A 17,344-nucleotide genomic window follows, 5' to 3' on the forward strand; every position below is an offset into this window, starting at 1 on the left:
CATTCACTGTAAAAGCGTTGTATGAACTGCCGTCACTTGTATTGTTGGAGTAATAGGCAGCTGACGACGTCGCACACATGTAGACGGCATAGACAACACTAAGTAAGTTGGTGAGTAAGTGAGTCAAAAGAGAAACACTGACACTGGGTAAGTATGAATATAATTTATTTCATTCAACAGACACGTGACAACAATGAACTGTACACGGCGAGAAGATGGTCAGCAACGCCTATTGTAACAATCGCCCCTCTGTCAAGCTGTGCGGAAAACTCCGTATGCTGAATCAATAGTTTTTCACGTACGAGCGTGTTCATCATAGCTCCTATTCTCGATATGTACTGAATTCCCCCATCCAAATAAAAAATAATAATAATAAAAGCTATAGAAAAGACAAAGGTTAATTTAAAAACAAAACAAAATATCAAGTCGACCCCTCTTTCAAAAGAAACACCCCCCAAAAAACGACCACCAGCAAACAAATATGATAAAAAAACTTACAGAAAACTAAAACAATTACAGATAACGAAACATAAAATATAAACTGAATGTATCACCAATCCAAATAAATAAATAAAAAATAAATAAAAAAATAAATGCAAAACAATAGTTTCTTTAAAAATATAAACTATTGAAAGAAGACACGAAACTTATTCATTTCCTCTCGTACACATATCATAATTTATCAATTTAAAAATAATGTTACAGTTACAGTTAGGATACATTCATAAATGTAATTATAAATAATGTGGTGACTGTCAATTCGTTAAGCAAAGTAGTTCTGGCATAAAGAAGACGTTAGCAGGCTTGTATATTTTTATAACCCGTGAAGGTTGGTGATAGTCCATGTATGTTTAAAAGACAACCAAACGAATCCGAGTGGACAGACTCGCTTTATCTCTTGACTTACACTGGCACATGATCATACACACCTCGCTACCTATCATCGCTTGCAGTGGCAGTGCAACAGCTGCTTACTACCATCCCGTGCTTTGCTCGTCTGAGAGGAAGGAAAGAAGCTTATATTACCAAATGTTGACGGTCTACAGTGAATGTGTGAACAATATTATTGTTGAGATTATCGGCACATAAAGAAACTTAATATGAATACATTTAGAGAGTATCTGAACATATAAATGGGTGTTTATAGGGGAAGACATTTTTCTTAACATTACTATTATTTCCCTATTAATACCAAAATATTATTTATAACAATCTCAGATCGTCTATGTATATATGATATCTTCCTTTCTCATTTAAATACACGCACGTGGCTATAATTGGCTATGAATATTAATGTAAAACGGATTGATGCGGAGCCCGAAACATACTTTAATGAGAATAGTGAGTGAGGGAGGGAGTCACGTCGGTGTTACTTAAGCCATACTATGCCTAGACTACAATCTGTCAAAATCATCAAATTATGTATTCGTCGTATTATATTTTAGTTAATATAGAGGACGTGAAATGTAATTTGAAGTAAATGAAAAATAGTATGTACAAAATATACTATGTGCAATTTGAAACGTGAACATTGTAAACATTCATATAGCACTGATATACATATCACGTATGCACTGAAGGAAATATACAGCAAGTCATTCAGCCATCCATTCATGTTTCAAACATGGTTTCATCACATGATATGCATTTGAAATAGATTTGAGAATCTATGAAGTCATTTTCCCCATAACGATACACGATAAGTAACACCCCCTCGTTGATGTTGAAATCATTGATGGTCGGAGAAACACGGACTTGGTCGAGGCAGCCTTTTCTCGATTTTAATGTGACCCATGGTATCTGGGCAGAATAAAAGGAACAGCCCTTTCATGGTGGCTTGAAAGTCAATAATTATTTATTAATTGAGTTGAAACTTCAGCCATTATTCCTTGAGCCATCTTCTGCCCAAGGTTGAAGGTTTTGAAGAGCGTTTAGGGACGAATTACTCATACACAAAGGATCACGAATGTCGTAAATCGTCTTACTAGCTTCCGCTTGTAACGACATCATCAACCGGTTTGCGGCTTGTCGTTCTGCTTCTCTTTCTTCTGCAGTTTGTCGCCTGGGAAAAGAAGAAAATAACTTCAATAATCAACATTAAGTATTACACGACAACAGTATAACATATTGCACATAATGAGCCATTATACAACTAGGGACTTTAATGAGTATTTTCAAAAAGTAATATAGCAAATATGTGCATTTTTTTAGTGTCGCTGTTGCAGGATTATATTTTTTATTGAGGCACGTATTTGTAAACCAGTCCGACCTCACACCGTTATCAAGTACAATCACATTACAGAATACACTTTTTGGTTTGTCAGTGAATTCGACACTATTTATATATTCATGTGCATTGGAATTCTTGTGGAAGATTTGGTGAAATAAGCACACAATCAGCTCCCAGGGGTGTGATACAACAATTATTGCCTAACGTGTCCTTAATCTTCAGACGCTTGAAGATTATCGTCCCCAAAGGCAGCCACGTATAATTGAATAACCAAAACTAATTAAGAATACTATTAACGTGTAGTACCATCTTGAAGGTAGGTTAGGTGGTGAGGTGAAATTGGGTTTAACGTAGCGTCCAAAATTATTGCACTTATATAGCGACGTGCACGCACGTGTGTGTATGGCTTGTTCTAGTCCGGACTGGTGCCGATTTATAGTGCTAGCCCACTGAGATACCATGTCGAAGTTTAACATCAATACACCACTCAGTGTATTGACCACCGACCAGTCCTCGTTTTAGCCCCTTAATGCCGGGCGCCAGACAGGGTAACAACAAGTACCATCTTTTAACGTCTTTTGGTATGACGCGGCCGGGGATTGAACCCCGGACCATCCGCTCTCCGGGCGGACGCTCTACCACTAGACCACGGAGGCGGTCTCATTTTGAAATGATGTTAAATGTACTATTTCAATACTGAATTCAGACCTTGTACACACATGGTATGTAAACGTAAAACGTACAGACCAAAACTGCTGAGCTTGCTAAAATGCTATCGATGTAGGTGTGGTCACTTTGAATAAATTCAAAACAGGTGAAAATTTAATTCAGGGTGAAGTTTGAATGGTGATGAGTGGGGGAAGTATTAACTTAATGTTTTTTTCGAAAACAAACGTAATTAAGGACTTTACGAGTTTTAGAAATTGTTTCCAACCCGACTTCTGTCTCAATGGCCTGCCAGCTTACACATGCCTCACAGCAGTCTTTTCAAAGGGGACACAATGCTGACTTCTCGGTGAAGGAGAGCTTCTAATCTCAAATGATGTGGGTGTTAGTCGGGGGTTAATAGCATTTCACGCTCTGATCAGAGCAGATGGATCAATTATTAGTACTTGGAGTTCAAACACGCTGAACAAATTGAATAACTCTGGTATTGGAGAACAATTCGATTTTGCTGAGCCACTAGGGCAATTACTCGAGTCTTTGAAGAGCAAGAGTTATCTCCCATGACGCTTTTGAGTCAACTCGTCAGGATGCTCACCCGCCTATAAAAATTTAACCGAACTACTGTCCATAATATTAGATTCTTTGAGAGCTTATGTGAAGTCTCATAGAAAGTTGATAATGTTAAACGCATACCTTTCAGGATTTAATTGGATTCTGTACTTATCTAATCGTGCTCGATTACCACTGAGCGGGTCAATCGACGTCTGATGTCGAAGGTAAAAGTGCAGTCACAGATTTGTAATCCCATGTGGGTTATTTGACTGTCTCTTTGCATTCTGGGATGCATTTGCGAGTAAGAAAAACACAACAGTCTAGACGTGACAAGCACCATCAAGAGATTTCAACAGTCGATCGAGAATTGAAACAACACAGTATTTCAACATGGCTCGTTGCAGTGAAACAGTTCAAGAGCCGAATTAAAACTATTCAATTAGGGACCTTTTTCAACATGTGTAGGTAAAGATCTCGATTGAAATACCTTCTATGCGCTGAGTCACGACGTCCTTGAAGAGTCAGAATTTTGTCAAGAGAATACATCTATTGCAGATTCTTTATAAGTAAATAAAGATTTAATTTAATCAATGTATTCAATGAGGGATTCCTTTTTCAATCCATAGATTGAAACATTTGAAAAAGATGAATCAAGATGCATTCTGAATTTGGAATTGTTTGTGTCTTAAGAACAGATATATTCTAGATGTTTTGTTAAACAATTTTTGTGAAAGATCATGAATGAAATAGTTTCGTAAATTTTCTACATTTTGTAAAAGGCGAATCAGGATGCATTTAATGATTTGGTGTTTTTATGTCTAAAGAATGATTATACGATGAATATCCACTATTAGTATAAAGAATATATTTTCAGAATTCGACATATTTCTGTTTTTGACTTTATGAATAATTTAGAGTTAGATCGAATTTCATATTTTAGGATGAGTACCTGTTAAGGTTCAGATTCCAGAAAATATCGAGGATGAAATAAAAGAACAAACAGATTTTCTTAAGGCCATAATGGACACTTAAAGGTAACTGTCAACGATGATCATCAACAGCTTATATGAATTACGGCTCCCATGGCCGAACGCTATGAACACTAACAAACGCTATGAATGGCAGTGTGTGTTCATAGCGTTCGGCCATGGGAGCCGTGCCAATTTACACTTGTCGGAGGGATACACAAAGGACGTGATCTAGACTACCAGTTGTCGGACTTTCATTTTGTGGAAGCCTCGGTGGCTGAGTGAGTTAGATCGCTGACTTTGTGTGCTGGCGATTAGGTGCCTCACTCTGGCAGTGCGGGTTCGAATCCTGGACGGGTCTTAACCCCAAAAAGTACGAGAAGCTGTACTTAACAAAGGAAGTGTGATCCAAGCCCTGCACCATGACCGTGGAATATATTTATTTTATGATATTTTTTTATCTAGAAACGCATACAAAAGCAAGTCTAGCCAGCTCAAGCAAGCTCTATTCCACAAATCAGCATAGGGAATTTATTTGTATTTTTAGAGTCAAGAAGGATATTGTGTAATATAAGATTTCAGTGACTAAATGTTAGTCTAGTGTTATCCCAAATATACCATTTGTAACATTTGACCACTTTCTAAATGGCATTATGTGTTCATGGACTTTTACAATCAGTTAACACCCTTGCCTTGGCAAGATATTGTTTGAGTAAAAAATATCTAAAACGATCTCGCGTCCATGAATCTCACCTCCACTTCGTCCTCCTGTTCTGGAACCAGGTCTTGACCTGGGCGTCGGTCATCTTCAGCGCTTTGGCCAGGGCCGACCTCTCAGCTGACGCCAGGTACTTCTGTCGGTGGAAGCGTTTCTCCAACTCCATGATCTGCAGCCGAGAGAAGGATGTCCATGGCTTCTTCCTCTTCGGCGGCGTCCGGTTCTGATAGGGATGACCAACACGCCGAACAACTGCAATTGAGAACAGGTCAGATATTGACGTAAGAGGCGATAGGTGGGTGTGAATTTTACAATACGAGCAACACGTGGCCTTATGTGTATTAGGACAAATTCCCGATCATATCCTGCTAATCATGGTGTACTGTGTTTTTTAATTTTTGTGTGATGATTTACAAAATGTGAAAAAAGTAAACACCGTTGTCTGCATTTCACATGTCATGGGTGGGTCTTTTATTATGTGTGACATGATAAAGCCAGTGACGTGATAAAGCCACACACACTAACTAGCTATATCCTGATGCTTACATTAATAGTGTTACATTAACAGCGTCATCCCTGATGACAACATGGAAAGTGTTATTTCTTGATGGCTATATTAAACGTATTACATTAACAGTGTTACATATACAGTGTTGTTTCCGGATGGCTACAGTGAAACTGTTACATCAACGGTGTTGTTTCTTGATGCTTAAAGTTTAAGTGTCACATTAATAGTGTTGTTTCCTGATGCCTTCAGTAAAAGTATTACATTGACTGTATTGTTTCGTTATGTCTACAGTAAAAGTGTTACATTGACAGTGACGTTTCATGATGTCTATAGTAAAAGTGTTACATTGACAGTGTTATTTTTCTGATGCCTTCAGTAAAAGTATTACATTGACTGTATTGTTTCGTTATGTCTACAATAAAAGTGTCACATTGACAGTGACGTTGCATGGTGTCTATAGTGTAATTGTTGCATTTACAGTGTTGTTTCTTGATGCCTATAGAACAAGTGTTACATTAATGTTTTTTCCTTATACTTACATTAACAGTGTTGTTTCCTAATGCATAAAGTAAAAGTGTTACATTGACAATGTTTTTCCTTCCGACCGCCTCCGTGGTCTAGTGGTAGAGCGTCCGCCCGGAAATACGTGGTACCAAAAGACGTTGAAAGAGGGTAATTGTTGTTATTCTGCCTGGCGCTCGGCATTAAAGGGCTAAAACAAGGACTGGTCGGCTATGAGTCAGTACACTGTGTCTGAGTAGGGTATTCATGTTAAACTTCGATATGGTATCTCAGAGGGCTAGCACTATAAATCGGCATTAGTCACACGCTCATTAGTCACACACACATTAGTCACACACACACACACACACACACACACACACACACACACACACACACACACACACACACACACACACACTCACGCACGCACGCACGCACGCACGCACGCGCATGCACGTCGCTATATAAATGCAATAATCTTGGACGCGACGTTAAACCCCATTTCATCTCACCTCACCTAATGCTTAGATTAAAAGTGTTACATTAACAGCGTTGTTTCCTGATGTCTATGTTAAAAGTGTCGCGATGCCTATAGTGAAAGTGTTACATTGACATGTTATATTGGCGTATGCATAATTATATTAACAGTGTTATTTCCCGATGTCCGCATTGACAGTGTTATTTCCTAACATATAAAGTAAACACGTCATTTCCTGATGACTACATTAATAGTTTATTTTCCTGACATTAAACTTTTTCAGAACGTGCCATCTCCCGACACCTACATTGTCAGTGATACTCTCGTTGCATATATTAACAGTGTTATTTCCTGATGCGTACATTAAGTGTTATTTCCTGATGGCTAAATTAAAAGAGGTTTTTTACTTCTAATTAATACATTAACAATGTTATACCTGCATTAAACAGAGTACATTAACAGTGTAATTTCCTGATACCTTAAACGTGTTAATTTTCTGATACATAAATATGTTAACAGTGTTATTTCCAGATGCCTACATCAACCGTGTTATTTCATGATGTCGTTGTTATTTCGTCATGCCTATGTCATACCAAAATGGTATTTTCCTCTGCATACATTAATAGTTATTCACCCCGATGACTAGATTGAACGTGTTATTTCCCGATGCACACACTATCAGTGTATTTTCCAATTCCTACTTTAAACTTGTAATTTTCTGATGACCACATTAACGGCGTCATGTTCTGGTGCTGGTGCCCATACATTAACAGGAACATGTTCTGGTGCTGGAACACAAACATTAACAGCGTCATGTTCTGGTGCTGGTGCCCACACATTAACAGGAACGTGTTCAGGTACTGGTACCCATAAATTAACAGGGTCATGTTCTGGTGTCCATATATTAACAGCGTCATGTCCTGGTGCTGGTGTCCAAGCATTAACAGCGTCATGTTCTGGTACCCATACATTAACAGCGACATGTCCTGGTGTCCATACATTAACAGGAACGTGTTCTGGTTCTGCTACCCAAACATTACCAGCGTCATGTTCTGGTGCTGGTGTCCATACATTAACAGCGTCATGTACTGGTTCTGCTACCCAGACATTAACAGCGTCATGATCTGGTGCCCATACATTAACAGCGTCATGTTCTGGTTTCCATACATTAACAGCATCATGTTCTGGCTCTGCTACCCATACATTAACAGCGTCATGTTCTGGTGCTGGTGCCCAGATATCAACAGCGTCATGTTCTGGTTCTGCTACCCATACATTAACAGCGTCATGATCTGGTTCTGCTACCCAAACATTACCAGCGTCATGTTCTGGTGCTGGTGTCCATACATAAACAGCGTCATGTTCTGGTGCTTGTGTCCATACATTGACAGCATCATGTTCTGGTGTCCATACATTAGCAGTGTCATGTTCTGGTGTCCATACATTAAGAGCATCATGTTCTGGTGCTGGTGCCCATACATTAACAGTGTCATGTTCTGGTGTCCATACATTGACAGCGTCATATTCTGGTGCTGGTGTCCATACATTAACAGTGTCATGTTCTGTTGCTGGTGCCCATACATTAACAGCGTCATGTTCTGGTGTCCATACATTAACAGTGTCATGTTCTGGTACTGGTGCCCATACATTAACAGCGTCATGTTCTTGGGTCCATCCATTAACAGTGTCATGTTCTGGTGCTAGTACCCATACATTAACAGCGTCATGTTCTGGTACTTGTGCCCTAACATTAACAGTGTCATGTTCTGGTGGCCAAACATTACCAGCGTCATGTTCTGGTGCTGGTACCCATACATTAACAGCGTCATGTTCTGGTACATGTGCCCTAACATTAACAGCGTCCTGTCCTGGTGCTGGTGCACATACATTAAAAGCGTCATGTTCTTGATTGTGCTTGCGCCCATACATTCACAGCGTCATGTTCTGGTGCCCATACATTAACAGCGTCATATTCTGGTAGTGGTGTCCATACATTAACAGTGTCATATGCTGCTGGTCCTGGTGCCCATACATTAACAGTGTCATGTTCTGGTGCCCATACATTAACAGTGTCATGTTCTGGGGTCCATACATTAACAGCGTCATTTTCTGGTACGTGTGCCCTAACATTAACAGTGTCATGTTCTGGTGCTGGTGCCCATACATTAACAGGGTCATGTTCTGGTGTCCAGACATTAACAGCGTCATGTTCTGGTGTCCATACATTAACAGCGTCATATTCTGGTACTGGTGCCTATACATTAACAGCGTCATGTTCTGGTGCTGGTGTCCATACATTAACAACGTCATGTTCTGGTGCCCATATAATAACAGCGTCATATTCTTGCACTAGTGCCCATACATTAACAGCGTCATATGCTGTTGCTGGTGCCCATATATTAACAGTGTCATGTTCTGGTGTCCATACATTAACAGCGTCATGTTCTGGTGCTGGTATCCATACATTAACGGCGTCATATTCTGGTGTCCACACATTAACAGTGTCATGTTCTGGTGTCCATACATTAACAGCATCATACCCTGATGCTGGTGTCCATACATTAACAGTGTCATTTTCTGGTGTCCATACATTAACAGCATCATGCCCTGGTGCTGGTGTCCATACATTAACAGTGTCATGTTCTTGGGTCCATATATTAACAGCATCATGCCCTGGTGAGGTTGTCCACACATTAACAGTGTCATGTTCTGGTGTCCATACATTAACAGCATCATGCCCTGATGCTGGTGTCCATACATTAACAGTGTCATTTTCTGGTGTCCATACATTAACAGCATCATGCCCTGGTGCTGGTGTCCATACATTAACAGTGTCATGTTCTTGTGCTGGTGCCCATACATTAACAGTGTCATGTTCTTGGGTCCATATATTAACAGCATCATGCCCTGGTGAGGTTGTCCACACATTAACAGTGTCATGTTCTGGTTCTGGTGCCCATACATTAACAGTGTCATTTTCTGGTGTCCATACATTAACAGCATCATGCCCTGGTGCTGGTGTCCATACATTAACAGTGTCATGTTCTTGTGCTGGTGCCCATACATTAACAGTGTCATGTTCTTGTGTCCATATATTAACAGCATCATGCCCTGGTGAGGTTGTCCACACATTAACAGTGTTATGTTCTGGTGCCGTTGCCCATACATTAACAGTGTCATGTTCTGGTGCTGGTGCCCATACATTAACAGTGTCACTTTCTGGTGCTGGTGCCCATACATTAACAGTGTCATGTTCTGGTGTCCATACATTAATAGCATCATGGCCTGGTGCTGGTGCCCATACATTAAAAGCGTAATGTTCTGGTGCTGGTGTCCATACGTTAACAGCGTCATGTTCTGGTGCTGGTGCCCATACATTAACAGCGTCATATTCTGGTGCCCATACATTAACAGCATCATGCCCTGGTGCTGGTTGCCATACATTAACAGTGTCATTTTCTTGTGCCCATACATTAACAGCATCATGTTCTGGTGCTGGTGCCCATACATTAACAGTGTCATGTTCTGGTGCTGGTGCCCATACATTAACAGCGTCATTTTCTGGTGCTGGTGTCCACACATTAACAGTGTCATGTTCTGGTGTCCATACATTAACAGCGTCATATTGTGGTACTGGTGTCCATACATTAACAGCATCATGCCCTGGTGCTGGTGTCCATACATTAACAGTGTCATGTTCTGGTGTCCATACATTAACAGCGTCATATTGTAGTACTGGTGTCCATACATTAACAGCGTCATATTCTGGTGCTGGTGCCCATACATTAACAGCTTCATGTTCTGGTGCCCAAACAATAAGAGCGTCATATTCTGGTGTCCATACATTAACAGCGACTTGTTCTGGTGTCCATACATTAACAGCGTCATGTTCTGGTGTCCATACATTAACAGCGTCATGTCCTGGTGCTAGTACCCATACATTAACAGCGCCATGATCTGGTGCTAGTACCCATACATTAAGAGCGTCATGATCTGGTGTCCATACATTAACAGCATCATGATCTGGTGCTAGTACCCATACATTAACAGCGTCATGTTCTGGTGTCCATACATTAACAGCGTCATGTCCTGGTGCTAGTACCCATACATTAACAGTGTCATGTTCTGGTGTCCATACATTAACAGTGTCCTTTCCTGGTGATGGTACCCATGCATTGACAGCGTCATGATCTGGTGCTAGTACCCATACATTAACAATGCCATGTTCTGGTGTCCATACATTAACAGTGTCATGTCCTGTTGCTGGTACCCATACATCAACAGCGTCATGTTCTGGTGTCCATACATTAACAGCGTCATGTCCTGTTGCTGGTACCCATACATCAACAGCGTCATGTTCTGGTGTCCATACATTAACAGCGTCATGTTCTGGTGTCCATACATTAACGGCGTCATGTTCTGGTGTCCATACATTAACAGCATCATGCCCAGGTTCTGGTGCCCATACATTAACAGTGTCATGTTCTGGTGTCCATACATTAACAGCGTCATGCCCAGGTTCTGGTGCCCATACATTAACAGTGTCATGTTCTGGTACCCATACATTAACGGCGTCATGTTCTGGTGTCCATACATTAACAGTGTCAGGTTCTGGTGTCCATACATTAACAGCGTCATGCCCTGGTTCTGGTGCCCATACATTAACAGCTTCATGTTCTGATGCTGGTTCCCATACATTAACAATGCCATGTTCTGGTGTCCATACATTAACAGTGTCATGTCCTGTTGCTGGTACCCATACATTAACAGTGTCATGTTCTGGTGTCCATACATTAACAGCGTCATGCCCTGGTTCTGGTGTCCATACATTAACAGCGTCATGTTCTGATGCTGGTACCCATACATTAACGGCGTCATGTTCTGGTGTCCATACATTAACAACATCATGCCCAGGTTCTGGTGGCCATACATTAACAGTGTCATTTTCTGGTGTCCATACATTAACAGCATCATGCCCTGGTTCTGGTGCCCATACATTAACAGCGTCGTGCCCTGGTGCTGGTGCCCATACATTAACAGCGTCATGTTCTGATGCTGGTACCCATACATTAACAGCGTCATGTTCTGGTGCTGGTGCCCATACATTAACAGCGTCATGTTCTGGTGTCCATACATTAACAGCATCATGTTCTGATGCTGGTACCCAGACATTAACAGCGTCATGTTCTGGTGCCCATACATTAACAGCATCATGCCCAGGTTCTGGTGGCCATACATTAACAGTGTCATTTTCTGGTGTCCATACATTAACAGCATCATGCCCTGGTTCTGGTGCCCATACATTAACAGCGTCGTGCCCTGGTGCTGGTGCCCATACATTAACAGCGTCATGTTCTGATGCTGGTACCCATACATTAACAGCGTCATGTTCTGGTGCTGGTGCCCATACATTAACAGCGTCATGTTCTGGTGTCCATACATTAACAGCGTCATGTTCTGATGCTGGTACCCAGACATTAACAGCGTCATGTTCTGGTGCTGGTGCCCATACATTGACAGCGTCATATTCTGGTGCTGGTGTCCATACATTAACAGTGTCATGTTCTGGTGCTGGTGCCCATACATTGACAGCGTCATATTCTGGTGCTGGTGTCCATACATTAACAGTGTCATGTTCTGGTGCTGGTGCCCATACATTAACAGTGTCATGTTCTGGTGTCCATACATTAACAGCATCATGTTCTGATGCTGGTACCCAGACATTAACAGCGTCATGTTCTGGTGCCCATACATTAACAGCATCATGCCCTGGTACTGGTGCCCATACATTAACAGCGTCATGTTCTGGTGTCCGTACATTAACAGCATCATGTTCTGGTGCTGGTGTCCACACATTAACAGTGTCTTTTTCTGGTGCTGGTGATCATACATTAACAGCGTCATATTCTGGTGCTGGTGTCCATACATTAACAGCGTCATATTCTGGTGCTGGTACCCATACATTAACAGCTTCATGTTCTGGTGCCCACACATTAGGAGCGTCATGTTCTGGTGTCCATACATTAACAGTGTCATGTTCTGGTGTCCATACATAAACAGCATGGTGCCCTGGTGCTGGTGTCCACACATTAACAGTGTCATTTTCTGGTACTGGTGTCCATACATTAACAGCGTCATATTCTGGTGCTGGTACCCATACATTAACAGCTTCATGTTCTGGTGCCCACACATTAGGAGCGTCATGTTCTGGTGTCCATACATTAACAGTGTCATGTTCTGGTGTCCATACATAAACAGCATGGTGCCCTGGTGCTGGTGTCCACACATTAACAGTGTCATTTTCTGGTACTGGTGTCCATACATTAACAGCGTCATATTCTGGTGCTGGTGCCCAAACATTAAGAGTGCTATATTCTGGTGCTGGTGCCTATACATTAACAGCTTCATGTTCTGGTGCCCACACATTAGGAGCGTCATGTTCTGGTGTCCATACATTAACAACGACATGTTCTGGTGCCCACACATTAACAGTCATGTTCTGGTGTCCATACATTAACAGCGTCATGTTCTGGTGCCCACACATTAACAGTCATGTTCTGGTGTCCATACATTTACAGCGTCATGTTCTGGTTCTGGTACCCTAAATGTATGGCAAGAAGCAAAGAGAGAGAGAGAGAGAGAGAGAGAGAGAGAGAGAGAGAGAGAGAGAGAGAGAGAGAGAGAGAGAGAGAGAGAGAGAGAGAGAGAGAGAGAGAGAGAGAGAGAGAGAGAGAGAGAGAGAAAATTTGTAATCCGTGGTTTAATCTATACTCTGTTCAATGCGTGCGAATTAAGAAGTCATAGATTCTCCGTGTACGTGAACGTGAACAACGCACACCCATAATGCACGTCCGCATACAAATAATAACGTTTCCATTCAAATTAATATGTTTGTAAATCCAAACGTCACAGAAGGATGATGTGAACAACGCCATGTCCAGGCAAATCCAGGCAACCCCAAGCACAGGAATGCTGGCATAGAACTTTCCATGTTTCAGTGAATAAAGAAATGACAAATCCATGTATCACGACATGTCAATGCTAATTAATATTTAAATCGGTGCTAATGGAGAGTATATAAAAGCGACAACACCTGGCCATAACCATAGGTGAGGTGATGTGAGGTAAAGTTGGATTTAACGTCCCGTCCAAGATTATTGCACTTATATAGCGACGTGCATGCTCGTGTGTGTGTTTGTGTGGCCGCTTGTACTAGTCCGGACAGATGTCGATTTATAGTGCTAGCTCACTGAGATACCATGCCGCAGTTTAACATGAATACCCCACTCAGACAAAGTATACTGACTCCGAGCCGACCAGTCCTTGTTTTAGCCCCTTAATGTCGAGAGCCAGACAGGGTAACAACAAGTGCCATCTTTTAACGTCTTTTGGTATGACGCGGCTGGGGATCGAACCCCGGCCCTTCCGCTCTCCAGGCGGACGCTCTACCACTAGACCACGGAGGCGGCCACTTCAATGTGAGGTGTACGGACCACAGAGGCGGCTCATAACCATAGGCAATCTGCATTGTACGATTCCGACTGTATCATAATCATGTGTTTATAAGTAACGGTACTGATGCTAGACACAGGCATAGATTTGACTTACAAACAGGATTACAGCTAACGGAAATCTGAACACATTGTGAGGGAATCTACTGCTATTCGAGTGTATTGAAAAACAAGAATTAACGTGAAGCTTATGTCTTGATCTTTGTTAAAAAATCAACATGCTTTGATACGTTTCAGGTTTAGAGACGATGTTTTAGGGCGATAAAAAGCTGTCAGTTTTGAACAATAAACATAACCAGTTTGTATCACGTTATAGCGCCAATTAATTAAAATACCTGGAACATCCTGTGTATGACTCCAGATCTCATACTCCTTACAGTCCGAATGATAATAACATTTTGATAAGACACACTAAGGAATTATACATGCAAAAAGACTGTTATCGATTTACATTGCTTTATTTTATTAAGTTTTATATATTGAAACAAAACCCACCGATAATCATTATTTGGCCTGTTGTCTGAAAAATGAATGTAAATATAATCTATTACAGATTAAAAAAAACATTAAATGAATCAAAATGACTTTATATTCTATCATAATCCATTTGCAAAGACATTTATCAAACATTTCGTTGTAAGTACAACTGACAAATTATGTGCTTTATTGAACTGATACTCAAAGAAGAAATACAAAACAAATCGCCATTATATGTCTTGGGTTTTGAAACGAAATGGCCCAAATTGATGTATTAGTAATTTAAGATTTAAAGAGATAATCAAATCAAGCACAGTGGCTTAAATTTGATATTCCATTTCTAATCCATTTACGAAGGCATTCATCAAACTCTCCTTTTTAGAACCGCTACAACGCCATTCATATAGTACTTAAGGGTGACTTAGGTTTTAATTGAATACCTCTGCGTTGGATGGGTGGGCTTTGATTGGTATTATGAGAGCCTAAGACAACAGTATTGATCATGAAACATGAATGCGATTAACACCATCAAATGAGGGAGCATATGAAAGCAAATGCCTCACGACATCGTGTCGTTTTGAAAATTGTTCTATAATATGAGCATCAATTTCCATTATCCGCCATTATTTTCTCATCAGTGTTTTGTTACTATTTGACAAGTCTTAAGCGATAATCACAGATTCGCGACTGCACTGAAAACTAACCCGAATAGCACAGGAGTGATCAAAATATATTTGCATGAAATGTAAACTGTTGTTATCAGTATTATAAATTTACCTTTAAAATAAATAAGACCGGAATAGTCATAGTAAAATAGATGCACAAGTTAACAAGTGCTATTGCCTGTTTGAAATTGATATCAAATTTACACGTTGTTTTCCGTCAAAATGAGTTTAGATGACACTTTGTGTACTTGTGTATGACCATTTGAAAATAGATAACGATTATAGTTCTGTTTTTTTTCTTCAAAATTGCTGATGTGTCTTAATCAATGTCTGGTTGAAGCAATGTAATTCACTGTATTTTAGACATCAATAAAACAACGATAAATAGGGAGTTTTTATGGCTGTTAACCTGACTAGCCAGAGGGAGGCTCGGATTTCTCTGCCTGTCGTAGAACAATTATACATTCACCACTGTAACCTGATTGGATTTAGTAGTGACAGAAGAAGTGTAACATGCATAACGCAGAAACACAAGTTGGGATTAGATGTCAATAACCATCGACGGTCGGCTATATCAAATTAGGCACAGAAGCCTTTAGTTACCATCAACTTCATGACCATAATAGGCCGGAATGTTTCAGAACATGACGCAGATAGGGCAATAAACGTTTGAACGTCAGCTTCTCATATCGATATTTATGGGCAAGGATGTAAATATATTTTGTTTTTTCAATATACGATGATTTTGTACAAAGGTTCTAGATATTTCAACACTCATATTGATTTACAATTTAGACTTTGTCCACTTTGAGTATTTTTAATTCAACAGGTATGTTGGTAGGTATACAGGGATGATTATAATTATAAATATGATTTGAAAAAAGGTGAGATCGAATGTAGTTAAATGCAGATTAATCGTGTTCTTGATACTTACATTTGTAGGAAGAGCATATTGTAAATCCCCTTGGAAATAAATACATTTTGGTATGTAAGATGTCATGTTTTGATATTTTTTACTCGGCGATTTTAAAGGCAAGAAAGATTGATTGGTGCTGATTTGTAATATCTACAACACGGGAAGTAATACATGCTCATAAAAAGGCACGTTGTGCCGCTCAAAAATGTTTTTCTCTTCTTGACATTACGGGCGCTTGGGGACTTTAAACTGACTTTGTGCTCTCAATTACACGAATCAACAAGTCTGGTTCACAAGTTGCTGGCACTGCTGCCATTATTCCCGTCACTAAAGTCAAGATTATATAATTACTACTAAACCCCAAATCGTATCAACCGTCGGGTTATTTACACAGATCGCCCACCTGTCACAGAACAGAAATAGTACTGAGGATAGATGTACAAGAATGCCATGAAAACAACTGATGAATCTAATAAAACAAATACATTGCATGTACTTTTTACAAATAAAAATCATAACTTACGTGCAACTTACCTCCAAATCTGTCCCTCCGAATATCTACCCAGGGTATGCTGTAATTTGGCCACAGAGGCACAACAGGGTGGGGTCTGTGGGTAGGGACACGTATCACACCCGTAGACTCAGAGTTTGTCAAGTACGGGACGCACCCCACAGGCGAAAATGGCACATGTTTAATAATAGGCGAATAAGGATTGTCAGATGATGGGCTGAAGGGATCTTGGGACAAGGATGATTTCGGTGACCTGGGGCGATTTTCTCTCTTCAGGGGTGCCTCGCCGAGAATTTTCTTGATGCTGAAGGATAGTTCTGTGTCGGAATCCTTCTGGACAGAGGCTTCGTCGCTTCTATCTTGTGACATATTGCCAGCGGTCAGTAAGCTCAAGCCAGAACGTCAGTTGAGCAAATCCAATATCACTTCCATCTTACAAGCATGGGAGGTGTGAAAGGTGTAAAAGAGCATCTTAATAGTTACTCTATTAAATAAAGCACTAGGCCATTTCGCAGATCAGATATAGTCAGCTAATTGTCAGGAGGGTCATTAAAACGACATGACACTTGCAGCGTAGAAAGTCGCACGTGGACGACCCCACCGGCCGCTGATTGGTTAATCTCTATTTGCTGTATAGCGC

General features: G+C 40.6%; 1 protein-coding gene across 2 annotated transcripts; it reads right to left on the reverse strand.

The window, feature by feature from the left end:
• Positions 1 to 700: 700 nt before the first annotated feature.
• On the reverse strand, positions 701 to 17,114 carry LOC139453043 (T-cell leukemia homeobox protein 3-like). 2 transcript variants are annotated; one of them, XM_071234668.1, is made up of 4 exons: positions 16,728 to 17,114; positions 5,170 to 5,386; positions 1,986 to 2,062; positions 701 to 997 (listed from the first exon to the last, which is right to left on the reverse strand). In XM_071234668.1, the coding sequence occupies exons 1-4, from the start codon at positions 17,071 to 17,073 to the stop codon at positions 975 to 977; spliced, it is 663 nt and encodes a 220-aa protein (XP_071090769.1). In that variant the 5' UTR covers positions 17,074 to 17,114; the 3' UTR covers positions 701 to 974. The 2 variants fall into 2 exon arrangements, with proteins under 2 accessions (XP_071090769.1, XP_071090768.1); XM_071234667.1 differs by lacking the exon at positions 701 to 997 and having other exon boundaries at positions 1,683 to 2,062.
• Positions 17,115 to 17,344: the final 230 nt, after the last annotated feature.

Source organism: Haliotis cracherodii, unplaced genomic scaffold (genome assembly GCF_022045235.1).
Source record: "Haliotis cracherodii isolate W230 unplaced genomic scaffold, xgHalCrac1.p SCAF_9, whole genome shotgun sequence".
Classification (NCBI taxonomy): Eukaryota; Metazoa; Mollusca; class Gastropoda; order Lepetellida; family Haliotidae; genus Haliotis; species Haliotis cracherodii.